Source organism: Cydia strobilella, chromosome 3, assembly GCF_947568885.1.
Source record: "Cydia strobilella chromosome 3, ilCydStro3.1, whole genome shotgun sequence".
Taxonomy (NCBI): Eukaryota; Metazoa; Arthropoda; class Insecta; order Lepidoptera; family Tortricidae; genus Cydia; species Cydia strobilella.
Genome location: NC_086043.1, coordinates 16,573,950 through 16,601,842, shown reverse-complemented (window position 1 = coordinate 16,601,842; position 27,893 = coordinate 16,573,950). Strand labels below are relative to the sequence as shown.

General features: G+C 38.4%; 2 protein-coding genes across 2 annotated transcripts in view; one reads left to right on the top strand and one right to left on the bottom strand.

Annotated features, from left to right (window-relative positions):
• LOC134755963 (leucine-rich repeat-containing protein 15) overlaps positions 1-14,834 on the top strand; it is a 42,341-nt gene extending 27,507 nt beyond the window's left edge. The window contains exons 2-3 of the mRNA XM_063692677.1: positions 7,635-7,676; positions 11,906-14,834. Coding sequence (XP_063548747.1) covers positions 11,919-14,513 — 2,595 coding nt within the window. The 5' untranslated portion in view covers positions 7,635-7,676; positions 11,906-11,918 and the 3' untranslated portion in view covers positions 14,514-14,834. The remainder of the gene's footprint in view (positions 1-7,634; positions 7,677-11,905) is intronic.
• Positions 14,835-14,910: 76 nt separating this feature from the next.
• On the bottom strand, positions 14,911-26,541 carry LOC134755962 (probable hydroxyacid-oxoacid transhydrogenase, mitochondrial). Its single transcript, XM_063692676.1, has 9 exons — positions 25,932-26,541; positions 25,564-25,642; positions 24,432-24,640; positions 23,419-23,506; positions 23,212-23,320; positions 18,499-18,812; positions 17,762-17,943; positions 15,537-15,807; positions 14,911-15,063 (listed from the first exon to the last, which is right to left on the bottom strand). The coding sequence occupies exons 1-9, from the start codon at positions 25,982-25,984 to the stop codon at positions 14,980-14,982; spliced, it is 1,389 nt and encodes a 462-aa protein (XP_063548746.1). The 5' UTR covers positions 25,985-26,541; the 3' UTR covers positions 14,911-14,979.
• Positions 26,542-27,893: the final 1,352 nt, after the last annotated feature.

Sequence of the window (27,893 nt, the reverse complement as noted above, 5' to 3'; positions counted from 1 at the left end):
AGACTGTATTGTTTTTGTTAACAAACGGTAAATGAACATGATCTGTCAGCATTTCTTCATTAAGAAATGTCAGTACTGACACCTGACAGATCGTCTGATGACAAGAAATAACTACATAGGTAAGTACCTATTCCCTCAAGGAGGGAATATGAGCCATTGTATCGACCTCGATCGAGTGACTTGCATTTTTCGACGTATTCCTCGTGTTAGTTTAGGTTTTTAGAGAGCATTTGACGAACGGTAGATCATATACCTATATGATCTACCTCAGCCTGCGAGATTTATGCTTATCTTCAAGCCGGTCGGTTCGGTCCATGGGGGCCTAGCCAAGATGATAATCGTACATCAACAAACGCCAAACGAAAAGTAAAAATCTATTGGGATGGCAGATGCTATGAAAAGTCACGTGACTATTCCATACATAAGTATTTGCTCGTAAGCTGGCGACTGGCGTTGGCGTTTTCTATCAACGATTGTGATCTTGACTAGGCCCCCAAGGCAGAAAATACCTCGAAAAGCAGGCAATTGGAATACGTGACCTAACCCATACTTATAATTGTAGTTTACCAGTCGAACGACTCTGACTCATACTCGCATTCGCTCCACATAACAATTATTCACTCAATTAAGACGGTATTACATTTATATTCAGGTTTTGGTAATGCATGCATTGTTTACATTGCATACGTTAAAAGTTTAAATACCTATTAATTTTGTGCTAATTTAGACTAAGTCTAAAATATTTGTAGGAACAAATATTCTAGACTTAGTCTAAATTAGCCCAAGAGGGTTATGGGTGTTTTATTTATTTATTTATTTAATCTTTATTGCACAAAAGAAAAAAAACCTTACAGCACAAAAGGCGGACTTAATGTCATAAGGCATTCTCTACCAGTCAACCTTAAGGCTAAGCAGAGAGATTTGTTTTATATGTAAATAAGGATTTATATATAATAGTATCGTATTTTATATATCGTCGCTAGTACCCACAGCACAAGCCTTATTGAGATTACTGTGGGACGAGTTCGATGTGAGTAAAGCTGTCCTATAATATTTATTTATAAAAAAAAAGGACAAACCACGAAGTGCGAGTGCGGAGTCATAAGTATCACAAAACATTAGGTACCTATGTACATGTAAATAAATGCAAGTCTCGCAACCATTCTCTGCAAAAAAGTTTTAAGATGTACAAGTAATATAAAATCAAGTCGGTTAATTTATTCATCACCGTTCTATCTACCAGTCCATAATTATAATTCAACCATTGCTCGTCCAATTGAATTTGTTCGATTATTGAATATTTCTGCTGTATTAGCAGGGAAGCAAATATAGCCTCTCTCATGTTGGAATTAGGTTGAGTGCCCCGCAATTTTTTTTCCGATCCACTGTTCCCTACCCTACCTATAGTGACCTCATCAAAATTGGAGATTTCTTTAATAGAATTACACACGCCAATTTTATATTTAAATTAGTCTTAATTAAACAAAACGCTACCACTAAGAAAATTCTGTCCGTTATACACATATATACTGATAGGTATACCTACATGTACTCGTAATACGCCGTATGCGATTGCCAAGTCATTCTATTTATTACAATATCCTATAATTAGCTACTTTAATTTTGATGAATGTCTTTAAGGTGACCTTTTCATTAACAAACCATCTGATAGCCAAGTAAGGTTTTTTGTCGCATAACCAATTTGAAATGCAGACTGACATAATGAGCTGTCCTCATCAGTGGGAGACAGACGAAATCATGGCGTGTGCCCAAACCGTGACGGAACTGGTTTAACAACTAATACCAGAGACAATATATATAAGACTGTCACTTTAAAACTAAGTCGCGAATCACGAAGGCTTAACACCTGCCTTAAAATGCCAAGAGTTTAACAGTCTACTCGTATATATCTAATAGATGGCGTTGCGCTGTATTTCCTGGTTCTGAGACTATTCTTAAGATGAACTGGATGGCAATTGCTGCAGCATTACTGTTGCAACGCTACTGCTGCGGCGTTGACGCGAGCGGTATCACTACCAATTTCCTTGATAGAATTGGTAATGGATTGAACGTTATAAGCGCGGTAGTATAGTAATGCAGCAACGACCATCAAGCTCATTTTCTTCGCCAGTAAGAAACGTCGCAACACTCGCAACAGTATTGCTGCTACTGTCGTCATCCGAATGTCACCTTTAATTATGTCGCCTGCATCATTGATCAGTCACGCAACGTGGTATATAGGGGTAGACAGATGTTATTATTTATTTGTCTATTCAACTGCCTACTTCAGTTCTGTTCGGGCGTCACCTGCAAGCCACCTGCTATACGCACACATGTCTTATTATAATCATCCATGTGACGAAAATTAAGTACAAGGACTTCGCATTTAGGTCGTTACACCCATTGTTATCTTAAAAATTTGAAACGCATACGAAGATAAAGCGAGCAAACTTCATCTAACGGCGTCCTTTTATGTTTTTCTATTATAATTAAGCTATAAGTCTATAGGAAAAACAGGGTAGGTACAAATATAAAACAGTTATTGCAAGCATTAGGTTTGGATTTGACTTTGGAATGTACCAAAATAAGTGGTCTTGACTGTCGTGAGTAAGGTTTTGTACGGAGCACTAAAATATTTGTTTTACAAGGGGGCAAAGTTGTTGTTTAACCGCTCGTGCTAATATTGATACCCGGCCAAGCGAAAGATTCCAAAATTGAACCCCGAGCGTTGCGAGTGGTTCTAAAAGTGTAATCTTGAGCGTTGCGAGGGTTTCAAGGCACGAGGGTTAAACAAATTTTGCCACCGAGTGTGACACAAAAATTTTCACCACACCAGCTCTAGGAAAATACTAACTGTAAAATATCAAACAAAACCAAATCAAATCTAAATGAACGTTATTACATATTTATCATTCAAAATCATAATTTAAAAAGCCAATTCTACCAGCCAACATAAGGAAACAACTCTAAATTTGCAACAGATTACTTTGCCACACATGTGGATAAAATGGAACTTTCTTATCAGTTTTTGAACAATCACCAGAGCCTTTACCAGCTAGTGTGGTGAAAATAAACTTGCATACAATACGATTCCAAATTTTAATATTCTTTCTTATTCATTTGGCAAAGAATCCTTCGTTTTACAAGAAAAAGTTTGCTGTAGTCGCAACAATTCTTAATGTCGTAACCAGAAAACACAAGATGTATTATCGTTATACACAGTATGTATAAAAAGAGCTTTGTGTGCCCAATTGAAAACCGAACTTACCTATGTATTTTTAATATTAGTTACCAGACGCCGGCGGTGACTATAACAGACCGAACATAAATTAACATATATTACGTGGAATGGAACATAATATGGACGTACCAGGTGGTCGCCGCCAGTAATTTGATAATGCCGAAAAACTACATACGCGCTCTGGTCCGTTTGCAAAAACAAGGACATAAAAAGATGATCACGGGGCATCACGGCGTCGCGCTGAGATTAGTGATCTAAATATTCTGCCCTAATTTGCTCTCAGGTCTTACTATAACCTTCTAGATTCATTACATTATATTTAGTTACCGATATACAATACATTCTGCCTTTAAATAGCCAAACAAACAAAAATACAGGATATTTATTCAGCTGAATTTATTCATCATACTGTACGACTTTTGCAAAGTTACCAAAACAAAACGCAAACATTAAAATTGGCTGTCTACAATTGTGACATAACTTTAGTCAAGGCATATTGTTGTTAAATAAAGAAAGTAAAATTGTTGTTTCATTATCAGGGACAATACTCGTAGAAGGTAGAGGAAAATCAGACGATAAACGCATATATAATTACAATTGTAACATAGGGAAAACCTAGAACCGCAACAAAACCACTAGATATACAATAAAATATTGTTGTGACATTTTCCTAAAGGGCTAGGAAAGAAAAAAAGTTAGTTGACATATTATAGGCCCATCTTTACCAACTATTGTATTACACAATAACTTGTGTAACTCATAATTTTATTGTAAATCTATTACATACCTAAGCGACCATAAGTAGCAATACGCTGACTATATGGACGGACATGAGCGCAAAAACGCTTAAATCGATTGAAAATCTTAGACAATGAGACTATAAATTAGACAGTCATGTAATCTGGTAAGTCAGTAATGACGATCGTTTTGTATCGCCTACGCTTTTTGTCCCAATTCGAACCTGCGGCTTGAGATACCTACATTAATTTTTTGGTATGCTGGTATTAACTGGTATTTGGCATGTTGGCTACTCAGCCAGGTGTTGCGGGGAGGTTGATTGTAACGTCTGCGATGACTGAAAAGTCCTGAGTGCCGCGACAGTATCTCGCCTGCGAGATGGAATACCCGTCCCTCTTTAGTTAATACAGCTAGAAAAAGGCAGAGCGGCATCATCTGTCACACATCTTTCTATTGTTATTGTTTGTAGGTACTAATCAATTACAAGGTACAAGATAGAAGTATCCATGACTTCTATTTTGATATTGGTCCATTGATTGAACAACTGTCCGGACGATATCATTAGTACTAGAGTTTATCAATGATAATGGTTCACTAGACTTATACTTAAACTCTAATGATAATGGTTGTTGAGATAAGATAGGTAAAATGGCATTTGCAAAGTACCTATTTGCAATACAATGTAAATGTAATCAATCAAACAGAGAAAGTGGAAAATTGTGAGGACTTGGCTTGATATGCAATTACAGCCTTATTTTAAAACGTGTCAAAATCTATATAAATTTGCTAGATTTGGTAACAACATATTTATTAGCGCCATGCGCCATACTAATACTTCAATTCAATGTCAAACTAAACGGACCGGCTGCAATAAAAAAACTTCATGTAAATCCTGGCTTTGAAATTATAATGCCAATGCACGTTGTTACCAACTGTTAAGTAGTTGTGTTTGCATTAAATAAGTAAATAGGTATAGTTTATTATATTATATTAATTTAACATTTTGCCAGAACTTGGGGAAGTACTAATACTAAAATAAACATCAAGAAACGTAAACCTCAAAATGAATAACTTTAGCATATAAGGAAATATGTTTTGCAAACCGTTGGTGGATTGTCCGATTTTAGTGGCAATTATTACATACCTACCGTAACTACTACCGTACTAATATTATATATTTGTATGTGTGCTCATCGCAAGCATAATTTGAACCCTTGATACAAAGATCCATGAGCGTTCGTAGGTCAAACTTATACTGGTTCATATATGTCCAATTTATTTGTCCAACGTCAGTGAGTCTCATTCTCATTATGCAAAATGTGAGACTAAATACACATAGAACTGAGATATTGGACAGATTGAATACCACCCTAAGCACTCCTTAAGCATTGACAAATCAATCATTCCAAGTGCATGCAAAGCGTGGGCAAGTAGATCACCAGGGCAACCTGATAGCAGCGCTCTTCACTTACTCGTAGTTATTTATTACGTATCAAGAGGTCACGTTACACTGGATTGTACAGAATGTGTCACGTATTGCCAACAGAATACATGGCCAGCACCGGCGCATTTAACGACCTTATTTACATTCAAGGCGATGCTAGATCTAAAACTAATATAGAGGGGCTGTCCTGATTTGAATAACGCCTTCAAAGTAAAATAAATTTTGCCATCAAGCACAGACAACCACATAAATTACGAACCAGACGAATAAACGAATTTATGAATGACTAGCTTATGCCCGCGACTTCGTCTTATTTTTTATCCAATCTACTTTTTATTGATTCTCCATACAAATCTGGTGCTTTATTTCATGCATGGTGTGAAATAATTTATTTAAAAAAAAGTGTAATACCCTATTTCTTGTCGGACTATACGACTGCAACAGTGTTGTGACGATCGTCATGCATTATTGGCCAATATTTATTTTAGGTATTTTGGTAGGTACGAGTATATGTACATAAGATGTTGCTTGGAAGTTAACAGCTACGCACTGCATTTGTTTGGTTGCATTTGCATATTTACTAGTGTGACACAAAGCTGACGTAGAACGGTAGAACTAAAGCTATAGGCATCTAGGTAGGTACTTACGCATGTTGAACACGTATGTTTTTACCGACTACAAAAAAAGAAGGAGGTTCTCAATTTGTTGGAATCTTTTTTATTTTAATGAAACATATTTAAAAGTTTGAGGACATACCGAATTGTATTCACTAAAGTACCTACAGAATGTGCATGCACCGCGTTCGATAGATACGCTGATTATGATTAAAGATACAGGTTCTAAAATCTTACAACAAATCATACGCAAAGTTATCGCCAATAATGCTTTAATAATTTGAACAACAGTCAAGTAAAACGGAAGATGGCTGAAATGTAAATATTTAATAGGGGTTGTTATAGCCCCAAGCCGTCGCCCGGGGAAATGTCAACCGCAGGGAACTAAATCCCCCGCTTCCTCTTAACCACAAACTTCCGACTAGTTCCGACACTTAATTCCGACTCTCCAACTCCGAAACTATTTATAAGCCTAAGTACTGCGTAACGGTTCGTATTGCATCTGATTCGTTCATTGCAATTAGCACACGTAATTGTACAATCTCGCTGCTTTTTACGCTAACTACTTCTATGTTCGATTTTGTAACTTCGTATGTTTCTGTCAATAGGTTTTACTCTAATATAAACAATAGGTACCTATAATACTTAATCATCTGATTAGGAAAATCGAGAGCTTTAACTTATTTTACGTCGTTTAGGTATATTGGGATAAATTACCTATTCAATTTTTGCTAAGTATTACTTAGTTTTTCTTTTTAAGTAATACATAATATATTTTTTCGCTCCTTAGGTTTAGTTCGAAAGGTTATTTTTCTTATTTCACCTTTAGATAATATTACTGCTACATCGTAGTTATAGGTCAAGCAAACGCCCGTGTAAAGATTTACCTGCAACAATATTACACATAAATTCTAACATGCTCGTTGATACTATAATACGCAATAAAGTATCCTTTAATATTTCTTCCTGCTTACGACACGACGCCCCGAAGCGAGCTAGAACCAGTATTAGTACTTGCACAAGTTGACTAGGCCTGTCCTACGGCTCGACGAATCGCTATTGAATGTGCTCATTTGAGCAGATTTAATATGATCTAATATGTCAACTATTCAAGGCCTAACGATAAACGAAGTTGTCTTGGGAACTATTAGAAGATACATAGATACGCATCTACGTAATGTGTTTTGTAGGTATATGTATGTATTGCTTGGATTATTAAATTTATTATCTTTTGTAAAATTGAATCCCAAGACAGCTTCCCAGCTCGATTAGTCTTAGTCTTAGTCTGATAAAGTCTACCGGGTTGACAAATCAAATACTTAAGTAGTCCAAACATCACCTAGCTCTACGTTTAAACTATACAAATATATACACGTATAATTTCAATGCAAAATCGATATACCTAGCAATTGAAACGTGAACAAGGAACATTCATCATTAGGCCACCGACCTCTGACATCTGTTTCTGTTTTCACTTTTATAAAGTACGCGCCAGTAAATAATAATAGTAGCGTATCACGCCACATATGTGCCTGCCATAAAATTGATTGTCTATGTAATTAAGGCATGTGATTAATAACTGGTTTTGTTGTTGCAGGTTGCTATAAAGAAGTTCCCGCTCGGCTGAACAAGGTCAAAGGTGGGTAATGTTTTAGCTAATTCGACGTGTTTACTGTGTACAGTCAGACCAAGCTAACTCGACAGCGATTTTGTCATGCGTCATAATTTGATAGAAGTTTCACGTTTAAAATAAAATTTGCACAGTCTGTGCTATTAAGATTGCTGCCGAGTTAGCTTGGTCTGACTAACTCCATCTTTAGTCAAACTAATATAGAAATATAACATAGCAATAATTTATTTGCTACATTTATATAATTATTTGAGTTCCTAATCATAGCTCTCATACGCACTTGTATTATTCTTCTTTGATATTGTTTTTTTTAGATTTAAATTTTATAAGATATTACGCACATACACTATAATTTTCGTTTAGTCTTATAGTGTTAGTAGCAGAAAAGAAAATCCTCAGCTGGTTGAAATTGAGAATAACAGAACAATGCAAAATGTTTAAGTCTCTGTAAATTCAATCAAGAACATGACACCTGTATCAAACCAAACACACGGCATTGCGGTATTGAGACCTACTTTATCATATGCATCTGGTTCAATAGACTTTCATGGAAGGAATAAAGATTTCTTACGTCACTGTTCAATTTGGGCCAGGGATATAAAAGTGATTCATAAATTGTCCCGATTAAATGCAGCCGGTTAATCGATTTGCATTTTTGCACGCACTACGACATAGCATAGGCCCCTAGTTCCGATTGTATGCAAAGCGAATTATTTATCTAAAGACTAGTGTTTAATATGCGAAAGGTGTTGTAACGTTAGCTTTCGGTATCATCAATATGCCAAATACCTAGTCTACGCTGTTATTGTATACACCTAAGCTACCTAATCAATCTTGTAATATTTGTTTAACGTTAGGTACGTAGTTGGTCTACTTTTGCAAGGTTTCGTTTATATTCATGTAAAACGATGTCACATTTGTTTACTGAAATTGTTTTTATAAAAACATTTATTCTAGAGAAACTAGTTACATGACTCAAACATGAGTTTCGATCGTCACGTAGGTAGATATTAACAAACGTCTTTATCATTTTATCTCTTATTTAGCAGTAGGTATGATTCTTGATGTCTCGTTCAAAGTTATATTTATTTTGTTAGGTATCGATTAATAGGGTAGTTGACACATGTTTAATTTTAGAACTAAATCAAGTTAAATAGATAGAAAATGAATTATTTATCACAATAAAGTGGAAATTAAAAAAAATATATGGGAATAATAAAAAAATACAAGACCTCAGTTTCGAAAAAACAAATAAAAAAACTAAAATAAAATAACGGTACCATTCGATTCCTTACATTTTACTTAAAAAAATATTGTACAGTAACAATACAAATAAACGCAACATTTCACCGACAAAATCGCAATTTCCTTGTTTTCCATACATCGAAACGGCTTCTAAGCAAAGTGACACAGTGACGTCACGATGTGTTGCCATTTTGTTAGAGCGTTAGCTCAGTAAAGTGCGGGTGCCAGACTTTGGCCATCATTTGTGACTTTTGTATTGCTTTAAGACAATGGGTCCCATAAAGACATTTGATCCTCAAAACAAACCGCCCGCGCAGCATGGTTCCCCTATCACTAAGTCCGTCACTTTCGCACTCACATGCTTGTTAGAACGTGACAGGCATGGTGATAAGCGTACCGTGCTACGACCCCTGATCGACTGATACCATAAAAAAATATGCCAACTACCCAATTGAGGTACTTAATTGTCACCTGTTAGTTTTTAAGATAAGATAAATATAAAAACCAATTTATTCAAGTAGGATATGTTGGATCGCTTTTGCATCGTCAAAAGTCTATACTTTATCTTAAACGAAATTAATACTAAACTAAAAATAAAGCATGCATGCGCATAAAGTGCGATTACCTAATGGTAGTTACATACAAATCATACTTACTTACTTTATACTACTTTGTGGAGAGAATCAACAATTACAAGAATTGTTAACAATCAAACGTTTTGATTAAAAAAAGTCCTAGGGTTTAGGCACAAATACTGGTCAAACATGTTTACAGTTTTTTCAAGCCCGTTAGGTAAGTATATACCTAGTGATTAAAATGTTCCAAAATTATTTTATTTTGTTTGTTTAGCCATCTCGTTCCGCTCGATTTAATGTATTGTTGTACATGTTGCATTGCACGGCCAAATTATTATGTCTTGAATGTATCATTGTTGATTCAAGGTGGGTGGACCGGCGCCCACCGCTATCTAATCTCTTGTTATCTACCTCAATCCTCAGAGCGATGCGTTCTCTAACAGTGAACCGCCATACTCGTAACTAAAAAGTATTTCCTTAAAAAGTGTTAACTTTCTTTGTAATTCTTAGTGCAATTAGTGGTAAATTCTCTTAGAATTCATAATCATCAAAGGTTTGTTTTGGACCATTCATCAAAATGACGCATAGTTCTGTTAATAGATAGTAAATATTTGGTTGGAATTACGAATTGAAACAACATTACTCAACTTGTAATAATTCAGCTAATAGTTTCTCTTTTAAAACACTTGCATGTGAATGTGTAGTTGTATGCAGTGCCTGCACAAACAGTTCTTTACAAATCATTTTGTCTGCCCTTAGTGTATCTTGGCTTGCCCACTAAATTCTTATTGAAGAAGGAATAGCTGTGTAACATGGCGCGATTATTAAGTACCTACCTAGAGACCGACAAGAAATTGTACTTACAAAATAAATGAGGGCGCCACTTCCTACGTAACTGTCACATTTTTGACGTATAATTTTTATCTTTTATTAATAATGCTTAAACATGGCAACAATTTGTATGGATTTTTTTTTAGATCCATTTAATTTAATTTCTACTATTTTATGTCGCAATATAACTATCGTTTGATGTAAAGAACTTTTTAGCAGAGCCCTTTTTGTGAATATAAAAGTTCTAAAATTATAAAAGTCGACTTTCTATTTAGTTTCCACAATACAAAAGAAACTTTTGACCTTACACGCCTCGCGAGCTCTTATAAACAATTAATACTAATCAAGTAATCAGGTAGGTTTAAGGGTAAATTAGCATCTAACGGATATTTTAACTAAAATACTCTACTCGTAGCTAGCAATGAAACTGAGGGAAATTTCTAGGACACTAAACTTACTTAGTTCATTAACTTACTAGTAAGTACGTTAGTAAGTAATATGTAGGTACATCAAAAGGAAGGCAGGCTGGTAGAGTCAGACAGTCAGACCAAGACAAGTCTGCAACGATTTCGATAGCACATGCAGGCAATGTAAGTGTTGTTTATACGTCATATATAAGTTCTTAGAAGTTTGTCGTTTAAAATAACACTTGCACTGCGTGTGCTATCAAAATCGTTGCAAAATTAATTGTCTTGGTCTGACTCTAGAGAGTCTTCTATGTTATTAAAAATTGAATTTTTCTGTGCAATAAAAATATAATAAACAAATAAATCGTAATCCAAATCTGTTAGATTTGCCGAACATGTAGGTGCGACACTTTGTTGAAATTCTCACTTTACCTACAGGCAATATACGATTTGCATTGTTTCGTGTTTGTGTTAAGGTCAACCGGTTGTCATTTTCCTCGCTGTAGACAAACGTTAGATCATATTCGAATTTGATTATTATTAAACAAACCCAAAATAGCTCTGATTCGTGACTTTCGCAAATACATAAAAACTAATTGAGACGAAATCTATGCCATCCACGATATTAACTGTCCCTTTGTCTAATATATTATAAAACAGCATCCCATACCTTACTAAGTAGTAGAGAACAATCGCTTGCAGTGTCACATATCTCCTCCGATAGACTGACAGATGGACATACATAGCGCAGATAAGATTTCACTAGAACAATGCCAGGACCATCTGTTTTATTACGCGCCATACCTATATCTACACTAACTCATTTGCCAGCTGTTAACTATCGCATTCTCCAAGCAGGCACAATTTCAATTTATCACTCCTCTACACAAGACAAATGAACAACAGCACAATTTATTTTATCCCGCATCTGCAAATAGATTTTAATGCTATTTGTTAATAGGTATGTTTGGTAAAACAAAATAATATTATTCATTCTTGTTTTGAACACAACATATTAAGTCCATTGTGCTCTTGATGGTAAACTAAAAGTTGAAAAATAGTACGAAAAGGAAATACCATTGTTAAGCACTGTTATTTGTAACGTGACCGACCGCGTGTTTCGGGAAAAAGCCTTGATGTAATCGATTCCGTTCTAATAGTGGTATTTTTCGTATTTCAGAGTTCGCTACGACATGGGGACGAGGCTCCGGGAGTTACTACTGCTCCTGGTGGCGTGCACGCTGGCGCTCAGCGAGCCCGCCAACAAGACTGCCAAGACTGACAAGGACGACAACTTCCTCTACCAGTATGATGACTACGAGACCGCCGACGACCAGAAAGTTCTCTTCAGTGAGGACAAGCCCTGCCCTCGAGATTGCATTTGCACCGCCACCCAAGGATACAAAATAGCCAAATGCAACCGTCTCGAAATTGGCACGCAGAAATTCGGCGATGACATCACAGACATAGTGATTGAAAACGCTGACCCAAGATTCCCCATTAATTTAGACGATTACATTTTCAAGAAGCTCGGCCTTCACCAAATTGCAACTGTGAAAATTGTGAACAGCACGATTGGCACGATCGGCCCTAACGCTTTTCATGGCCTGCAGGACCTCTATGCGGTCAACCTATCCAACAATAAGCTTAAGAGTCTTCACCCTGAGACGTTTGCGAACAACAAGAAATTGTTGTTGCTGACTCTTTCCAACAACCCTCTGAAGTTCCCTGCACCCAACACACAGGATTATTTCTTGAATGCATCATCCGTGCAGGAACTTGATGTATCCTACTGCAACATGCAATACATTACCCCTCACAGTTTCAAAAATCTACCTAGTGTAATGTACCTGAATGTGGCTGGCAATAATTTGTCAGAAATGGATCCCGATACGTTCAAGAAGCTCTTAGACTTGGAAGAACTTGACTTGAGCGATAATAACATCCAGTCTCTACCCAACGACATTTTCTCGGAAAATACCGAGCTTGCCACGCTCCACATTCAAAGAAATCCAATTGATACGGTATATGACTTACAAGTTTCCGACTTGCTTACGTTAAATGCTGGTCAGACAAACATCAAGTTTGTCGGGCCATCTATGTTCAATGGAATGACGTACATTGCCAATCTTAACCTCAGCGGAAATAACATTGAAAAGATACACAACCAAGCTTTCCACAAACTGATTGAACTCAACTACTTGGACCTCTCCTATAATAATCTCGATTTCATTTCAAGCATTCTTATCAAAGAAAACATTGAACTGGATATTTTCAAAATCTCTTATAACCCTAGACTGAAGAAGCTGCCAGAAGATGGATTCAACTGTTCCGCTGATCAATTCAATATGTACTTATTTGAGGCTTCAAACTGTGGCCTTGAAGAAATTTCCGACAACGCACTAAGGACTTTCACCGCACTTTCTCAGATCAATCTGTCTGGCAACAAGATCAAATCAATAAGTAATCAAGTATTCTCGCGCTGCCCTAAACTAGTGGACATCAACTTAGCCAACAATATGTTGACGACACTTGACATTAAGATCTTCGAAAAGAATACTGAGCTCGGTAGGCTGAATCTGCAAAGCAACCCAATAAAAATATTCTCAGCGGAAGTTTTCCTTCATACTCCCACGTTACAGTGGCTGGACTTGAGCCATGCTGAGTTGACTTCTCTATGGAGGTTGGAGAAGAATCATCCCAAAACACTTCTTGGCAACTTGAGTTTCCTGAATGTTTCACATAACCGGATTGCAGAGATCAAATTGCCTGAAGTGGAAAATCTGAAAAAACTGCGCACTCTGGACATCAGCAACAATCCGTTGGCTTGCGGCCGTGAATTTGAAAATCTAATGACGTGGCTAAGCAAGCAGAAGGTTTCATCTAATGGCGAGTCCGCCAGCATCGCCAACCTGGCCAGAGACGGTAAAGAAGAGGAAGGAACGTACAGCTGGGAGGCTCTTACAAAGAAAACTTGCGGTTCCACTATTATTCACCCAGTCGAGCCTCTTCCTAGCGTATCGGATGAGGAAATTTGGGAGAGAATCGACAAAGACGATGTGGGCAATTTCGACCTTAAGGACACTCTAGACGACGGCAAAATTGCCGATGACGGAAAAGACACTTATCAGACTGACGACGACAAGGAAGACGACGATGATGAAGATTTGGACGGTGCTGATGACTCTGACGACGAAGACGAGGATGAGGACGACGATGACGAGGAGGAGGACGACTCCGGCGAGGACGAGGACAGCGACGACATGGACCTCAGCGTCAAGCTGAAGGAGAAGCCCGCTCTGAGCAAACAAGCCAAATCCACTGTGCCAACTATCCGCGAGGACAGCAAAGTTGAAATCGATGTTAAGTTGTTGGACAACGATAACGTGTTCGGCGACCCCGAACCAGACTTCTATCCCTACATTAAGGAAGCTTCCATGGTCAAGGAAGGCGAGCACGGTCACTATTTATACCTGTGGCCTATCCTCATCGCCATCCTGGGAGCTATATTGTTGATGCTCAGTATCGCCAAGATAGTTATGGTAGTGTGCAGTAGGAGAGATAAGCAAACGAGATACAATAGTGCCATAATTGCTGCCATGAGTCAACAGGGCCGCACGAAAAAAGACTGTGGTCTGGTATACCAGCAGCTGTCAGAGGACCTGACGGGTCCGGCGACCCCTAAACTGAACCGCTACCAGCCTTTGCACAGTGTCACAGTGAAGGCTTCCAATATGTATGAAAGCAGTCCATTCCACCACAACAACATCGTGCCAGAGGCGGTCTGAGCCGCGCGGAGGCACCTTTTACATTAAGAACATGCAACATTAACAGCTGCTGTATTTACGTAAGCAGTACGTGATGTAGTTGTAAGCGCTAGTCGAGCACTACTAACAAAAACAGAATTTCATAATACGGTAGCTTCATCTCGTTTATCGGGACCATCTAGCGCGTCACTTGTTATAATTAAAGAATGAAAGTATCAAATGAAAAGTCAAATTTTTACAACAAATTAATTTAAGGTATACATATTATATATAATACAAATTAGTTTTAGGTTTATTTTATGTACTTATAATTATTAAAAATAAACTAGGTACTAAAATCTTGTTGTTTTTTTCATGTAGGTAATCCCATTCTTAAACTTAAGTAGGATATATTTAAAAAAAAAAAACAATGTAACATTGATAATGCATTTATTTAAAAATTGTTAACATTATTTACATTTACGTATCACATATGTAGATATTCTTATCAAAAAACGGTCATTGATTCGTCTAAAATCATTGATAAATCTTCCTCTGATTGTGGGAGCGGTGCTATTTTCAACAGCCGTTGCTGAAAGTAAAATAAAACATTAACTCGTTATGAAAAATCCAATTCAATAATCAAAGCAACGAGTTTACAACAACTTTACTTACAAGGAAGATAAGTATTTATATTTAGTAACTAAACTACCGCCTGTAGCATATCCACGCACACTTTCGATCCATTTTTCATCATCAATTAATCGATGTAGGTACTTTAGTATCATATTAGAAATACATTCCAGTATTTCTAATATATGTTCCTATTCGACTCCCGTCCCGTGGTAATCTACTGAAAATTAAAATAATCGTATCACAAACCTGTGGCAGAGCTCCTTGCACCAAATCCGGAATATCCTCTTCTAAAAACCCAAGCCAAGCGCCTTCAATCCATTCTCAATCTTCATCATCCATGTACATGAGTAGGGTATTAGCCAGCAATTTTTCAGCGTCGCCTTGTTTGACTCTCGTGGTCTTTTTTAAGGAGAAAGAGAGATTACAAACCTGAGGCAGAGCTCCTTGCACCAAATTCGGAATATCCTCTCCAGAAAACCCAAGCGCCTTCAATCCATTTTCAATCTGCATCATATCCATGTACTTGAGTATGGTATCAGCCAGCAATTTTCCAGCATCTGCCTGTTTGACGCCAGTGGTGTCGGCTCCCAGCAGGCCGGCGGCTTCGAGGTGCTTGTCCGGGTCGCTTACGGCGGTGAAGCGGAACACTGCTGGGGCGGTCACCACGACGGAGAGGCCGTGGGGGATCATGGGCTTTTTCCTATAAAGAAGTTAGGGTCACAAATTATAATTAAATAGAAGAAGAAACCTATTGTCATCAGGCATTTACAATGTCTGTCTAATGTATATCATAAAATTCGCAACAACATGGGAATCTATGTAATTGCTTTTAATGTCATTAAAAAAAATCAATACGTGGCGCAAAAATCTAATCAAATTTTGTATGATAGATTGATAAGATTGGGCGGCACTCGCACAATTTGCGATATTTATTAGTTTATTTGATCTCGGCTTTTCCATGGTTTTTCTTATACATACACTAGGTACTAAAACAGTACAGTGCTAGCATAGATTATAGAGTGTATAGAGGGTTATTGTCATAGTAAATTTTGTAGTCACATTAAAATTACTGCCATCTATCGACACAGGATTAAAACTAAAAATGAAAATGTATAAAAATATCAAAAAATTTATATATATGGACAAATGTTTTTATTTATTTTAAGAACGCCATATGACTGACCCATTGTTCTTTCACTGATATGCGTTAAAATTGTTAAATATCAAACGGTATCGCCATCCACCCGAGTATTGGCCAAAGGTATGGCGCCATCTATTCCAGCATATTTTTTTCTTGATTTCCGAGGCACGATTTTTCCTTAGACTACTTATCTTATACGGTTACATATATTTGGTGCTAGGTACTGATAACGCCATCTATTATGGAATTCAGCAATCACGTGCCTCGTGCTAAGGAAACGATTTGCAATTAATTTTCACGTTATATTTATATAAACGAAGTGACTGTTTTTCTTAGAATTATATTACAACTTGTTTACATAATATTTTATGCTACTTGCACGTGAGTTGCGATAAGTAGGTGATACTTATACGAATTATACGATTGTACTATTACATATCTTACTTGGTACAGACAAGGTCATAAGTTATAATCCAATATGTATTTTGTATGTTAGAATTATGGTAGGACTAACGTATAGTCAAAAATATCAGAACATACTCAGTCTGTATTTTCGAGTAATAACATCGTTACAATTAACACCTTAATTGACCAATGAAACCAACCGATCGCGAACAACACTCAAGTATGTAATATCCCACCAAAAACATTTCATGTAAAGTGTTGCTAAGACTAGGCGCATAAAGCTTTTACACTAAAAAGCTATCAGATCCCGTAGTAGGTACCAAGACTTACTTTGTAAGTCCTAACTTTATTAGCTCTAACTGTATAAAGCCAACATCTTGGTCAAACGTACAGTACTGCTTGACCGTTTCGTAGCTTAATAAAACTTGGTGTTTTTGATAAGTCTACTGAGTACATGGTATACAAAAAATTTCAGCTCTCTAGCATTGTCCAAGCCGAAACTACGAGGGTTCGAAAATATGACGAAACGTGCCGAGAAAAGATATGCACTTCCTTTTGCCCTTTGTCTCGTCTTGGCGGGGGCACGGCCGTGCCCCCAGATATACTGCATACCGTAAGGTCGGGGTACTTTAGCCCCCCAAGGTTACATTGTTCACCTATGAAAACCTATTTTATTGAATTGATAAATTCTTAAAAACCTACCCATATCCTTCTAACCCAGAAACTTCTTGCCCCTCGCCGCAATATGGTCGAGGAATCTATGTTTGAGATGTCGTGGCGACACAGTAACTATCCTGACGTGTTTAACCATAGCTACGTATACCTATCCATAGTCTTTCCTATCCATAGGTTGTACAATAAGCTAGCGAATAGTAGGTATCCTGACGAAGCCTAGCTACGTACCCATAGTCCTTCGGTATGAACTTCTTGCTCCGCTCCGTGATGCCGATGGAGTAGGCCACTCTGTGGCAGAGATAAACACCAGCATTACTGATGATGCCTACGCCGGCCATAGTTGCCGCGAAGTGCCTGTCTGAACTTACGTCGACATCTTCTGCGTTGTACACTAAGCTATCAAATAGTAGGTATCCTAAGCCTAGCTACGTACCCATAGTCCTTCGGTATAAACTTCTTGCCCCGCGCTGCGATGGGGTAGGCAAGTCCGTGGCAGAGATGCACGCCGGCATTACCAATGCCGACGCCGGCCATAGTTGCAGCTAGGTGCATGGCTGAACGAGCGTCGAAGTCGTCTGCGTTGTATACTGCGCGGGCAAAGTATTTTTGGATAGTCTGTAAAAAGACAATAAACACTTATGTTATACTTGGTTATACACAGTACTGTACAGAGGCTGTAATAGACTGACAGTCTCGATACAACGCCGCGTCACCGCGTGCCTCTTTATTTTTGATGGCGGCGTTATTTTACTATTTTTACATTTAATCTTTGTGCGTACTACGGAAACTATTGTACAGCTATTTATAACTTGGGAACGTAAAATTGGACTTTCCTAACTGCTGTCAGAGGCACAAAAGAACAAAGCATAATAAAATACTAAAGGCTTGAAACTTATTTATCAGCACCATCTAGTGAGCTTTAATTTAATTTCTAATAAAAATGAGTCGCTATCTCAGTGAAAGTCTCTAAGGAATCGTAGAATAAAAAATATATATACCTAATAGGACATTCTTACACAGATTGACTAAGTCCCACGGTAAGCCCAAGGAGGCTTGTGTTATGGGTACTCAGACAACGATATATATAATATATAAATGCTTAAATACATAGAATAAATAATATACCTAAGTATAAGCTCAAAGGCTTAGGAAAATAGTCTAAAGACATACCTGCAGGCAAAATCTGGCCCAAACATCAGATATAGGATTACTGCCTTGATAAGCTTGAGATCTCGCGGCCGGATTCGGAAAAGGCTCTCGCTTTGTGTACGGTATCGCCGTGAAACTCTCCAAGGCGTGACAGAAGATATCGAAGCCAGCATAGTTGGCCACAGTTTGCGGTACTGTGAGGGTGTGGAGAGGGTCTATGATGGCCAGGAGTGGGCGGAGAGCGCCGCCTGCGATTCCAGTCTTGGCTTTGATGTTTTCGCAGTCGAAAATGCTGACGCCGGTCGTTTCGCTGCCGGTTCCACTGGTTGTTGGGACTGGAAAAATATGAAATAGATGTATATCATATCATATGTATCGTGGCGTTTTCAAGCAAAATATACCAGGTTTTTCGTTGTCAATAACGATGCATAGAAGTCGTCAAGTCGGCATTATGAACAGCCTACAATGTGGTATCTTTTTCATGAAAACCTCACATATAACCAAAACTCATCAGGTTATGTCCTCCTCACTCATCTTAGTGCTTTCGGTACTGATTTTGTACGGCCAGAATCTGGAATACCCGGTTGCGGTACCGTTTTTGCACAGAAAACCAGTACCGAGAGTACGAGTACATACAAAATCCCTGAATCTGGCTATTTCTAAACGGGCTCCACTAGACTTCCTAGCTGAAAGAATCGGCTTAAGCACAATTTTTTCGCGAAAATAACAGCCATGTGACCTAACCAGGGGGCCGATTTTTAGGGTTCCGTACCCAAAGGGTAAAAACGGGACCCTATTACTAAGACTCCGCTGTCCGTCTGTCTGTCACCAGGCTGTATCTCATGAACCGTGATAGCTAAATTTTCACAGATGATGTATTTCTGTTGCCGCTATAACAACAAATACTAAAAAGTATGGAACCCTGGGTGCGCGAGTCCGGCTCGCTCTTGGCCGGTTTTTTGAATTTTGACCGCTCGATTTCGTGTATTTCGTTCAATAATAATCTCCACTACTAGGCATTTAAATTCTATTACTAATAGAATTAAAAACGAGTGGTCAATACTACTAGATTTCTAATTTCTATCGCTCGTATTTCAAAAATTAGCATTTCGCCGTTTTCGACCGATTTTCGAGTGACGAAATCGAGCGATCGATATTCAAAAATCGCCTCCCAGAGAGGAAACTAGGATTCGTTGGAATTAGCTCGATTTCTGCACGTATCATTATGCTTATGACTTGTTATGGCTTCACTCGAGACACGACTCGGGATAACAATCGTTTAAGTCATAAAAAGCTGGCGCCGTCTACGCTTAGCATTCATTATGATTCTTTAATCGATAATTGTCTAATGCGTAGCATGTCTAATTAACAGTAGATAGGGACTATGTATGAGGATTCAGTTTTAGCTCATTATTAATGATGGGGAGAGAATTCAGGGGCGTATTTACCCTAGGGCCAAGGGGGCCATGGCCCGGGGCGGCAGGCTGCGGGGGGCGGCGCAGGCCGCCGCTGGCTTTCAGTTTCGGGTGCCTCAGTGGCGCCCCAATATTTTTTTTTGTAGTGTTACTGGTACTAGACATAATTTAATTTAAAGTAAGTAACTATTCGTTGTCTATTGCCAGTAGTCACATCAAAACTTTTACAGCGCGTTTGCGCCCCTTTTCCTTCTACCTCCACGTCGGATTGTCGACGAGTTCTCATAATGTCGCCCTGTGCCGTCGCTCTTCACATCGCCCTAAGGCCGCGGGCTTCCGTTAATGCTTTTTGGCCCTGGTCTGCAACGTGTCTGCAACAAACGCCGTAGGTCGCGTCCGGCGTGACGCTGTACGCGACGTACGAATGCTTACTATGGAAATGCACTATAGCGGTCTCTCTCACACGCCAGACGCCGCGGCGGCGTACGGCGTTTGTTGCAGGGCCTAACGCTGCATGCTTGACGTCGGCATTAACGCCGTGAGCGACGTCTAGACACCGGCCATTGCGTCAGCAGTCGCTATACTTCCTACGGTAAATAAAGGCATCGTGTACGACGTCCGTACCTCTGTGGCGCACGGCGTCCAGATGCTGACGCCGACGTCAACCGAAAACCGTACACTATTAACACTGTAATTATTGAGTATAGAATTCAGAGGCGACCAGGGAGTTGGCGAACGGGTCAGTCGGAGCCTAGCACAAAAAACAAAGCGCGTTCTTTTAGTGGGTACTAAATTTCGCATCATTCATTTAGTGGTTAATTACTCAGCAAAACACTGATACGCAAAAATCATATTGAAAGAGAACTTATATTACCAAGTGGTATTGAATAAAATTAGAGTTCAGACACGACACGACATGGTTAGTTTTTTCAAAGGTGAACCGCAAGGCAGGAGTCTGAGATTCTGGACAGCAGAGCCCGAAGGGAAACGTAAGGTGTATAGTTAAAAAATAAACAGACGGACCGCAAGCAGGGTATTGAACTAAAGACCCTAAGATGCCGAAGGGAGCGCACCACGTAAAGCCGAGATGCTGCAGAGCCGCTATTATAGGTACGACCCAATTTACAATGTTATTACTAGTGGCTCTGTGAGCTGCAGACCTCGCGTTAAGCTTAGAAAATGTAAAAGTGAAAAATACTTCGTTCGTTGAGTCGTTATCACGGTCAACTCACAATGGTCTTAAGCGCCATATAGATAGACGCTTTTGGCGCTTTTAAATCCTTTATGCCAATTTCCGCATTTTGAAAAATTTCCTAAAACTAGATCGACAAAAAAATCTATTTAATCATAGAATTTATAAATATGTAACAATAATTAGTACCTACCTTAAATGTAAAATTATTTAAGCATAGATATTATGTAATTTATTGACTTGTAAAATGACTGCCTTTTACCAATAAAACATCTGAATCAGAATCTGGTCACAAAATTTTACGAGAATCAGAATTGCGACCTAGCCTTAAAACGAAGACCTTCATAAAAATTATGGCGGACTAAAAGGTCAGGTTGCGAGCCCTGAAAAGCTTAAAAGTCGCGCTTTCCAGAAGACCCGAAGCATTCCTGAATTTACTAAAAGGTCAGGTTGCGAGCCCTGAAAAGCTTAAAAGTCGCGCTTTCCAGAAAACCCGAAGCATTCCTGAATTTACTAAAAGGTCAGGTTGCGAGCCCTGAAAAACTTAAAAGTCGCGCTTTCCAGAAGACCCGAAGCATTCCTGAATTTACTAAAAGGTCAGGTTGCGAGCCCTGAAAAGCTTAAAAGTCGCGCTTTCCAGAGGACCCGAAGCATTCCTGAATTTACTAAAAGGTCAGGTTGCGAGCCCTGAAAAGTCGCGCTTTCCAGAAGACCCGAAGCATTCCTGAATTTCCAGCACTATTAGTTATTCTGTGTTTTCAGCAAGTCGCGCCGCGGTAATAGTATTACCGTACAGAAAATTCACTCCTTCATAAAAGTCAGATTTAGGTATAAAATTATACCTATACTCGCCGCCTGCAAGCAAAATGAAACTTATAACCGCGCACGAACCGTGAATCTTCTTTGCGCGCCGCAGTTTTATGACCGAGCTGCGAGTGTCGGCACGGGGTTGTCACTTGACAAGTTTTACCTACTGATTTATTATTTTTAAGATAAATATGTAGGAATTACGAACGTTGATTCTGTAAACATAATTTTTTTATCCGGAGATAGTATGTCTGATTCTCACAGAAGTAGGTATGCCACAGAAGTACATCCTTTGAAAATATAGTCAATATAGTCCGGAATTAAAAAAATATATTTCTGCTTCCTTGTTCTTCCGTTTATTCAGACATCCGTAAACATACAATATCTATAGATTTAGGTTTCGAAGGCATTATGTATTTTTAATTTTGCGCGAGTCGAGCGGCAGCCCATTGCCATACGCCTGCCCGGGAGGCGCGCCGGCCCAATGTACCTAAACTGCGAAGTGACACCCCCCTGGTCGCGCCTCGTTTTAATTTGAGCGAACGCCAAAGGTCGAGTAGCAGGAGAGCCGAGATCACATTGGTTCCAAGTTCCAAGCCAATTCCAATAGCTCTCATAGCATAGCATAGGAGAGCCTCCAGCTCGGTCTTCGACCTTGCATATCACTATCTGATCAGCAGCAGCATATCGCTATCGGACGCTCCGGGTCTCCGGCCTTATGCAGAGCTCGGCCGTCGGCATCGCTTACAAATGGCTATAGGTTCGATTCCAAGCTCTGCAGAAAGGCACTGCGAAAAAATTATGCTTTTGTGTTTGTTTCGTGGGTCATGGGGGGCGGCAGAGGCCCAATGGCCCGGGGCGCCAAATATGTAAATACGCCTCTGGGAGAGATTATACCTATATCTACATATAAAATATTCAATACCTATATATGTTATACCTACCTACAAGAATTCGTTTTAAACGTTTTAATCACAAAGTTAAAACCATCTTCGGTCTTCCTCCACTCCATAGATCTTAGATCAACAAATACAAATAGTTTATTTTGGTTTAACATTATGATACACTTTACATAAAAGGCTAGAGTCTCCCATTGAGTAAAACAATACTTGTGACGGGAGATCAGCTTGATGGGATCAAAATATTGTATTGTCATCGATCTTAATTAGTATGCAAATTTTCAGGTTAATATTGAACTACATCCGCGTCTGTGGCCGTCTTTGGCTATCAAAGCCGTCAAAAGGTTATCTTGTTTCCAATATTGACCCCTTGTGTGACTTTCTTATTTAATAAACAAAACGCGGGTTACTAAACACTGACTAGCTATCATAGGCTTCAAGACTTTGTCGATCTGCTTGGCCTTCCCAACGGGAGCGTTGACGAAGTCCATCAGTTCCGAGCCTGGATAGCAGGACAGCAGGTTGGCAACCTTCAATGAAATTAAAATAAATTATACAATGTTACAAATAAGGGAAAACTGGCTCTCTGAACGGGTAGAACAGTAGCCAATCCCTAGCTATAACATACCTTGCAGGTGTCCATGGTGGAACCTCCACCAAGCGCCACAAAGCTGTCAAAGTCATTGTCTTGGGTGAACTTTATTGCGTCCTTGAAACTGGAAGAAAATCCACGACTGATAAAAACATACACGGTTAACACCCCAGACAAAACCCTACGATCAGTCACTGACATCTTGGTCTACAGCATAGGTACACCTTAGTTTTGATATATATATCCTCATATGGAAATATTTTCTGGATTAAATAATTTCATTCATTCATATAGGCCAGGAAATAAATGCTCAAAAAAAGGTATAGAGGGAAATGCTTGGAACACAATTTTTGACTTCGTAGCTTTGTTTGGACTAGTTAGGAGGTGAACATATCAAAAGTCCCCGGCCGTAACCCTGGTGCTGGGGGGGAGAGGGGGATTTGAAGGTTCCATTTTTCGGTTTTTCGATTATATCTCGGAAACTATGCGTCTGAGCGACTTGGCCACTTATACAAAATGAAAAGAGATTTAATTTGTTACAAGTTATATTCAGTCAAGTTTTTCGATATCTTTTATAGTTTTTGAGATATTCGCTCTTGAAGGTTTATTTAGGGCTCTTATTTTTATCTTGATTATCTACATAAGTGAAGCTGCTAGGCCGGGTTTGGAATCGTTTTCGTATAAATCGGGGGTGCTGAATTCATTTATTGTATCAACATTGACACCATTCCTAAGTAAAAAAAAATAAAAAAAAATGATTTTTTATAAAACTCCTCTTTACGCTTAAACCGACGAACCGATTTCGTTGAAATTGAATGGTTCGTTGAATGGTATTGTAATAATACAATGCCATATGTTGTTAGTACAGGTAAGTGCATCTGTTTTAAGGGAGCTGCTCTGCTAACAAACTGTCTTGCAGTTTGGCAAAATAATTAAATGTAAAATAGGGTCTATTTCGCCAGAATAAATGATTATATTTATTTATTTTTATTTTCATTAGCTCAGTTTAAATAATTCGATCTATACACATTATTTATCCTTTGACATACCTGGTTTCTGTTGGCTCCACATGAACATTATCATACACCTTATAGTTGACTCCAGCTTTCGTAAGTGCTTCCAGCACTGCTTTCATAGGACTCAGGTTAACGACGTTTGGATCTGTCATGACGCACACACTCTTGGCTCCTAAGTTTACCAAGTCATATCCAACCTCTTGCGTGACTCCAAGACCGTAACGGACAGTTGCGTGTTTTATCTGTAATTATATATGGAATTTTGTTGTTACCTGCTGTGTTTTTTTTTATTGTGCAAAATCACAACTGTAACGGTTTTCGCATACCCCATAACCAAGTATAGCTAGCCATAGACGCACGGATTTTCCCGTCGGATCTGCCTGTAAGATGTGTCTGGCGGACACATCCGTCAATGTGTGGCGAGAAATAGACACAGATGGGCAGCGAACGGGCATCCGGCGGACAAATCTGTGTCTATTTCTCGCCACGCATTGACGGATGTGTCCGCCAGGCTAGCTTATGACGGGTCACCAATGGCTTAAACACTAATAGACCTAATAGTAAAAAAAAAAACAAGTGCAGTGATATACACGCATCAGCTTTCAGCTGCTAGTGTATTAAACAATATAATAATAATAATAATAAAGACGTCACGGGCGACAACATAACAACAGTAACATTGGACTAGCCTGACTGTGTAAATAAAATAACAAGGTAGTTATAGCATAAGTGTTTCTAGCATGGAAATTAAAGTATGTACTTATAGCACAATCTATTTTAACCCACAAATACTAGGTAGATTTTAATTTCCTTATAATTTTAATAGCATCATCATTAATGACTCCTCATGGACCTTTTCATGGGCAGATGCTCCTTTTACATATAATAAATAATAAACGATGTCTCTTTAAATCCAGTGAATAGGCTGTCATTTGTCGCTTTCTACCAGGCAGGCCGGTGAGATTTGATTGCAGTCAATGATAATAAAAGCGAACAAGTTTATTTTAAACACATTCAGGTTGGTTCAACCAGACCGGTATGGTTCATTACAAGTTAACACGTTCGCGGACAGTTAGTGACGGTTAGTGTCACTACACGAACGCTATAGTGTGAATGTGTTGAGCTAATCAGTGTAGTCAAAGTGTCAAATTCTTTGTAAACTTGCCTCAAATGCAGTAGATGGTATAGGGGTTGCATTAGATACTTGGACATTACCCCGGTGACTGTGTGCCGGACAACTGCATCTACAAATACAAAAGAAAAAATAATAAACATCAGTTTCTAAAGAATTTTAAGTAAGTAAAAAACATGTCAGTAGGAATTTACTTATTTAAAAATATGTGAGTAATGATTTAAAAAGAAACTTTGTTATTACTTTGTTAATTAGGAAGTTGGTTAAATGTCAAAATTGTATTGACATAGAGAAGATTGTATTTAAAACATAATTTTTACACATACTAAACTGTATCTAAAGTCAACCTTAAAAAAAGAGAACAGCAGCAGAGCAACAGTATAAAAAAGAAAAATACTTACGCTGCTTGATTTACTGTCCTCAATAAGTCAAAGACTCTTTTGCGACTAGCCATGTTGATGAAGGACTGCCTTTCCCAAAATGTCACAGAGAACTAACACATGCTTAATCTCAGCAGTATTTAAAACAGATAACGGGCAAGACAACTATAAAAACTAGTTTATCCTGAGATGTAAGCACCTTATTCTATAAAAACTAGTTTTTGCCCGCGACTTTGTCTGCGTGGAATTAGTACCAGCAGTTAAGAGTAAGTACAGCACCTGGATAAAATGTAATGGCAATAATTTCTAGCGTAATATGCTTACACCAATTAACAGGCAATTCATTAATTTTCTTATTTCCACCCCCCTTTTCACCCTCTTTAGGGATGACTTCCAACATAAAAACTATCCGATGTCCTTCCCCAGGGACCCCGGGAGTCACTAAATCCGTTCAGCGGTTTAAACGTGAAGAGGTACTTAACATACAGACAGACACATTAGTATGCTACTAGCGAAATGCTCTAAATGACGTTGATTTAGTTGATTAACTTGCTCTTGATAGGTAAACATTAAAGTTAATTAAAACAAATGATAAGGACAAGTGGAAAATTTCTTTTTGCTGCAACCTATTTTATTGCATTACAAAATACGTTGTTCAGTTACTTAAACATCACCACTTCATGAAAGCTAATGATAAGGACTTTTTTTTGCGTTGTATATAAACAAACTTTGATCAATGATGACGTAACGCACGCAAATGTCGCAAGTCGCAAATCCACTTGTTCGTCGTATTCTCAAGCTCAAATAGCTCAATAATGACACGTAAATATCACATCACATAAGTCTGAGTCGCTTCAAACTCGGGTAAATCCATCTGTCAGATTATGCGATTTTGGTATTAAGAAAAGGTAATAGGGTAGATATTTGCTGAGAGGGTCGAATGGATTAACCCAAGTTTAAAGTTACGCGACAACATTGTCACAATGTTGAAAGTTGTCACATATCACATTTGACAGTGACACTAGTGAAGTAGTGACCGACATTTTCTTCTTGTCGTCCATCTGGACAGGCTAAAGCACTAAGCCAGACTGCCTGAGAGACATTTGGTTCATTACACAGATATATAGTCTGGCAAACCAAATTTGTCAGTAAATAAGAATAAAAAAAACTGTACTCATCCTTTTCTTTTGGGTGCTAATAGTAGCGTTAGACGAAGACAGTATGATTCTCTCTGTCTATTTTAGAAATAAGACAGTCCCTGGCCAAACTATAGTTGGTCAAACCAAATTGTCAGTAAATAAGAACAAATAAAACTATACTCATCCTTTTCTTTTTGGTACTAGTACTAGTGTAAGATAAAGATAGTATGATTCTCTGTCTACATTTGAAATGAGACAGTCCTTTGACAAACTATATATTATTTTAAAACAAATTTTGTCACTCCTGCGGACAATAGTTAAACTCTGACCACGTTAACTTTGCACAATCTTGGCAGTAAGAATGCATACATATATATGCGTATATTCTCTATAAGCTCCATATACTTGAGGTAGCAGGTCTAGCTAGAAGCATATATATAGTTGGTCAAACCAAATTGTCAGTAAATAAGAACAAAAAAAACTATACCTACTCATCCTTTTCTTTTGGGTGCTAGTACTAGTATAAGACGAAGATAGTATGATTCTCTCTATCTATGTTTGAAATGAGATAGTCCTTTGACAAACTATAATTGGGCAATAACCGCGAACCACCTTGATCGTTCATTTATTTGCCTCTCTATCGCTCAAATTCGCAAAAACTATAGAGGCAGATAACCTACTTCGTTGCAGATAACGAAATTTCGACGTTCGCGTTAGGGCCCCCGAACCTGTTAAATGAGAATCATGAGAAGTGTATTACAAATAACTAAAAAGGACAACTCAATTACAATGATATCCGCGATCCCACGCTCAGTGCTCAGCGAGCTGCTTTCGTTGGAGGACC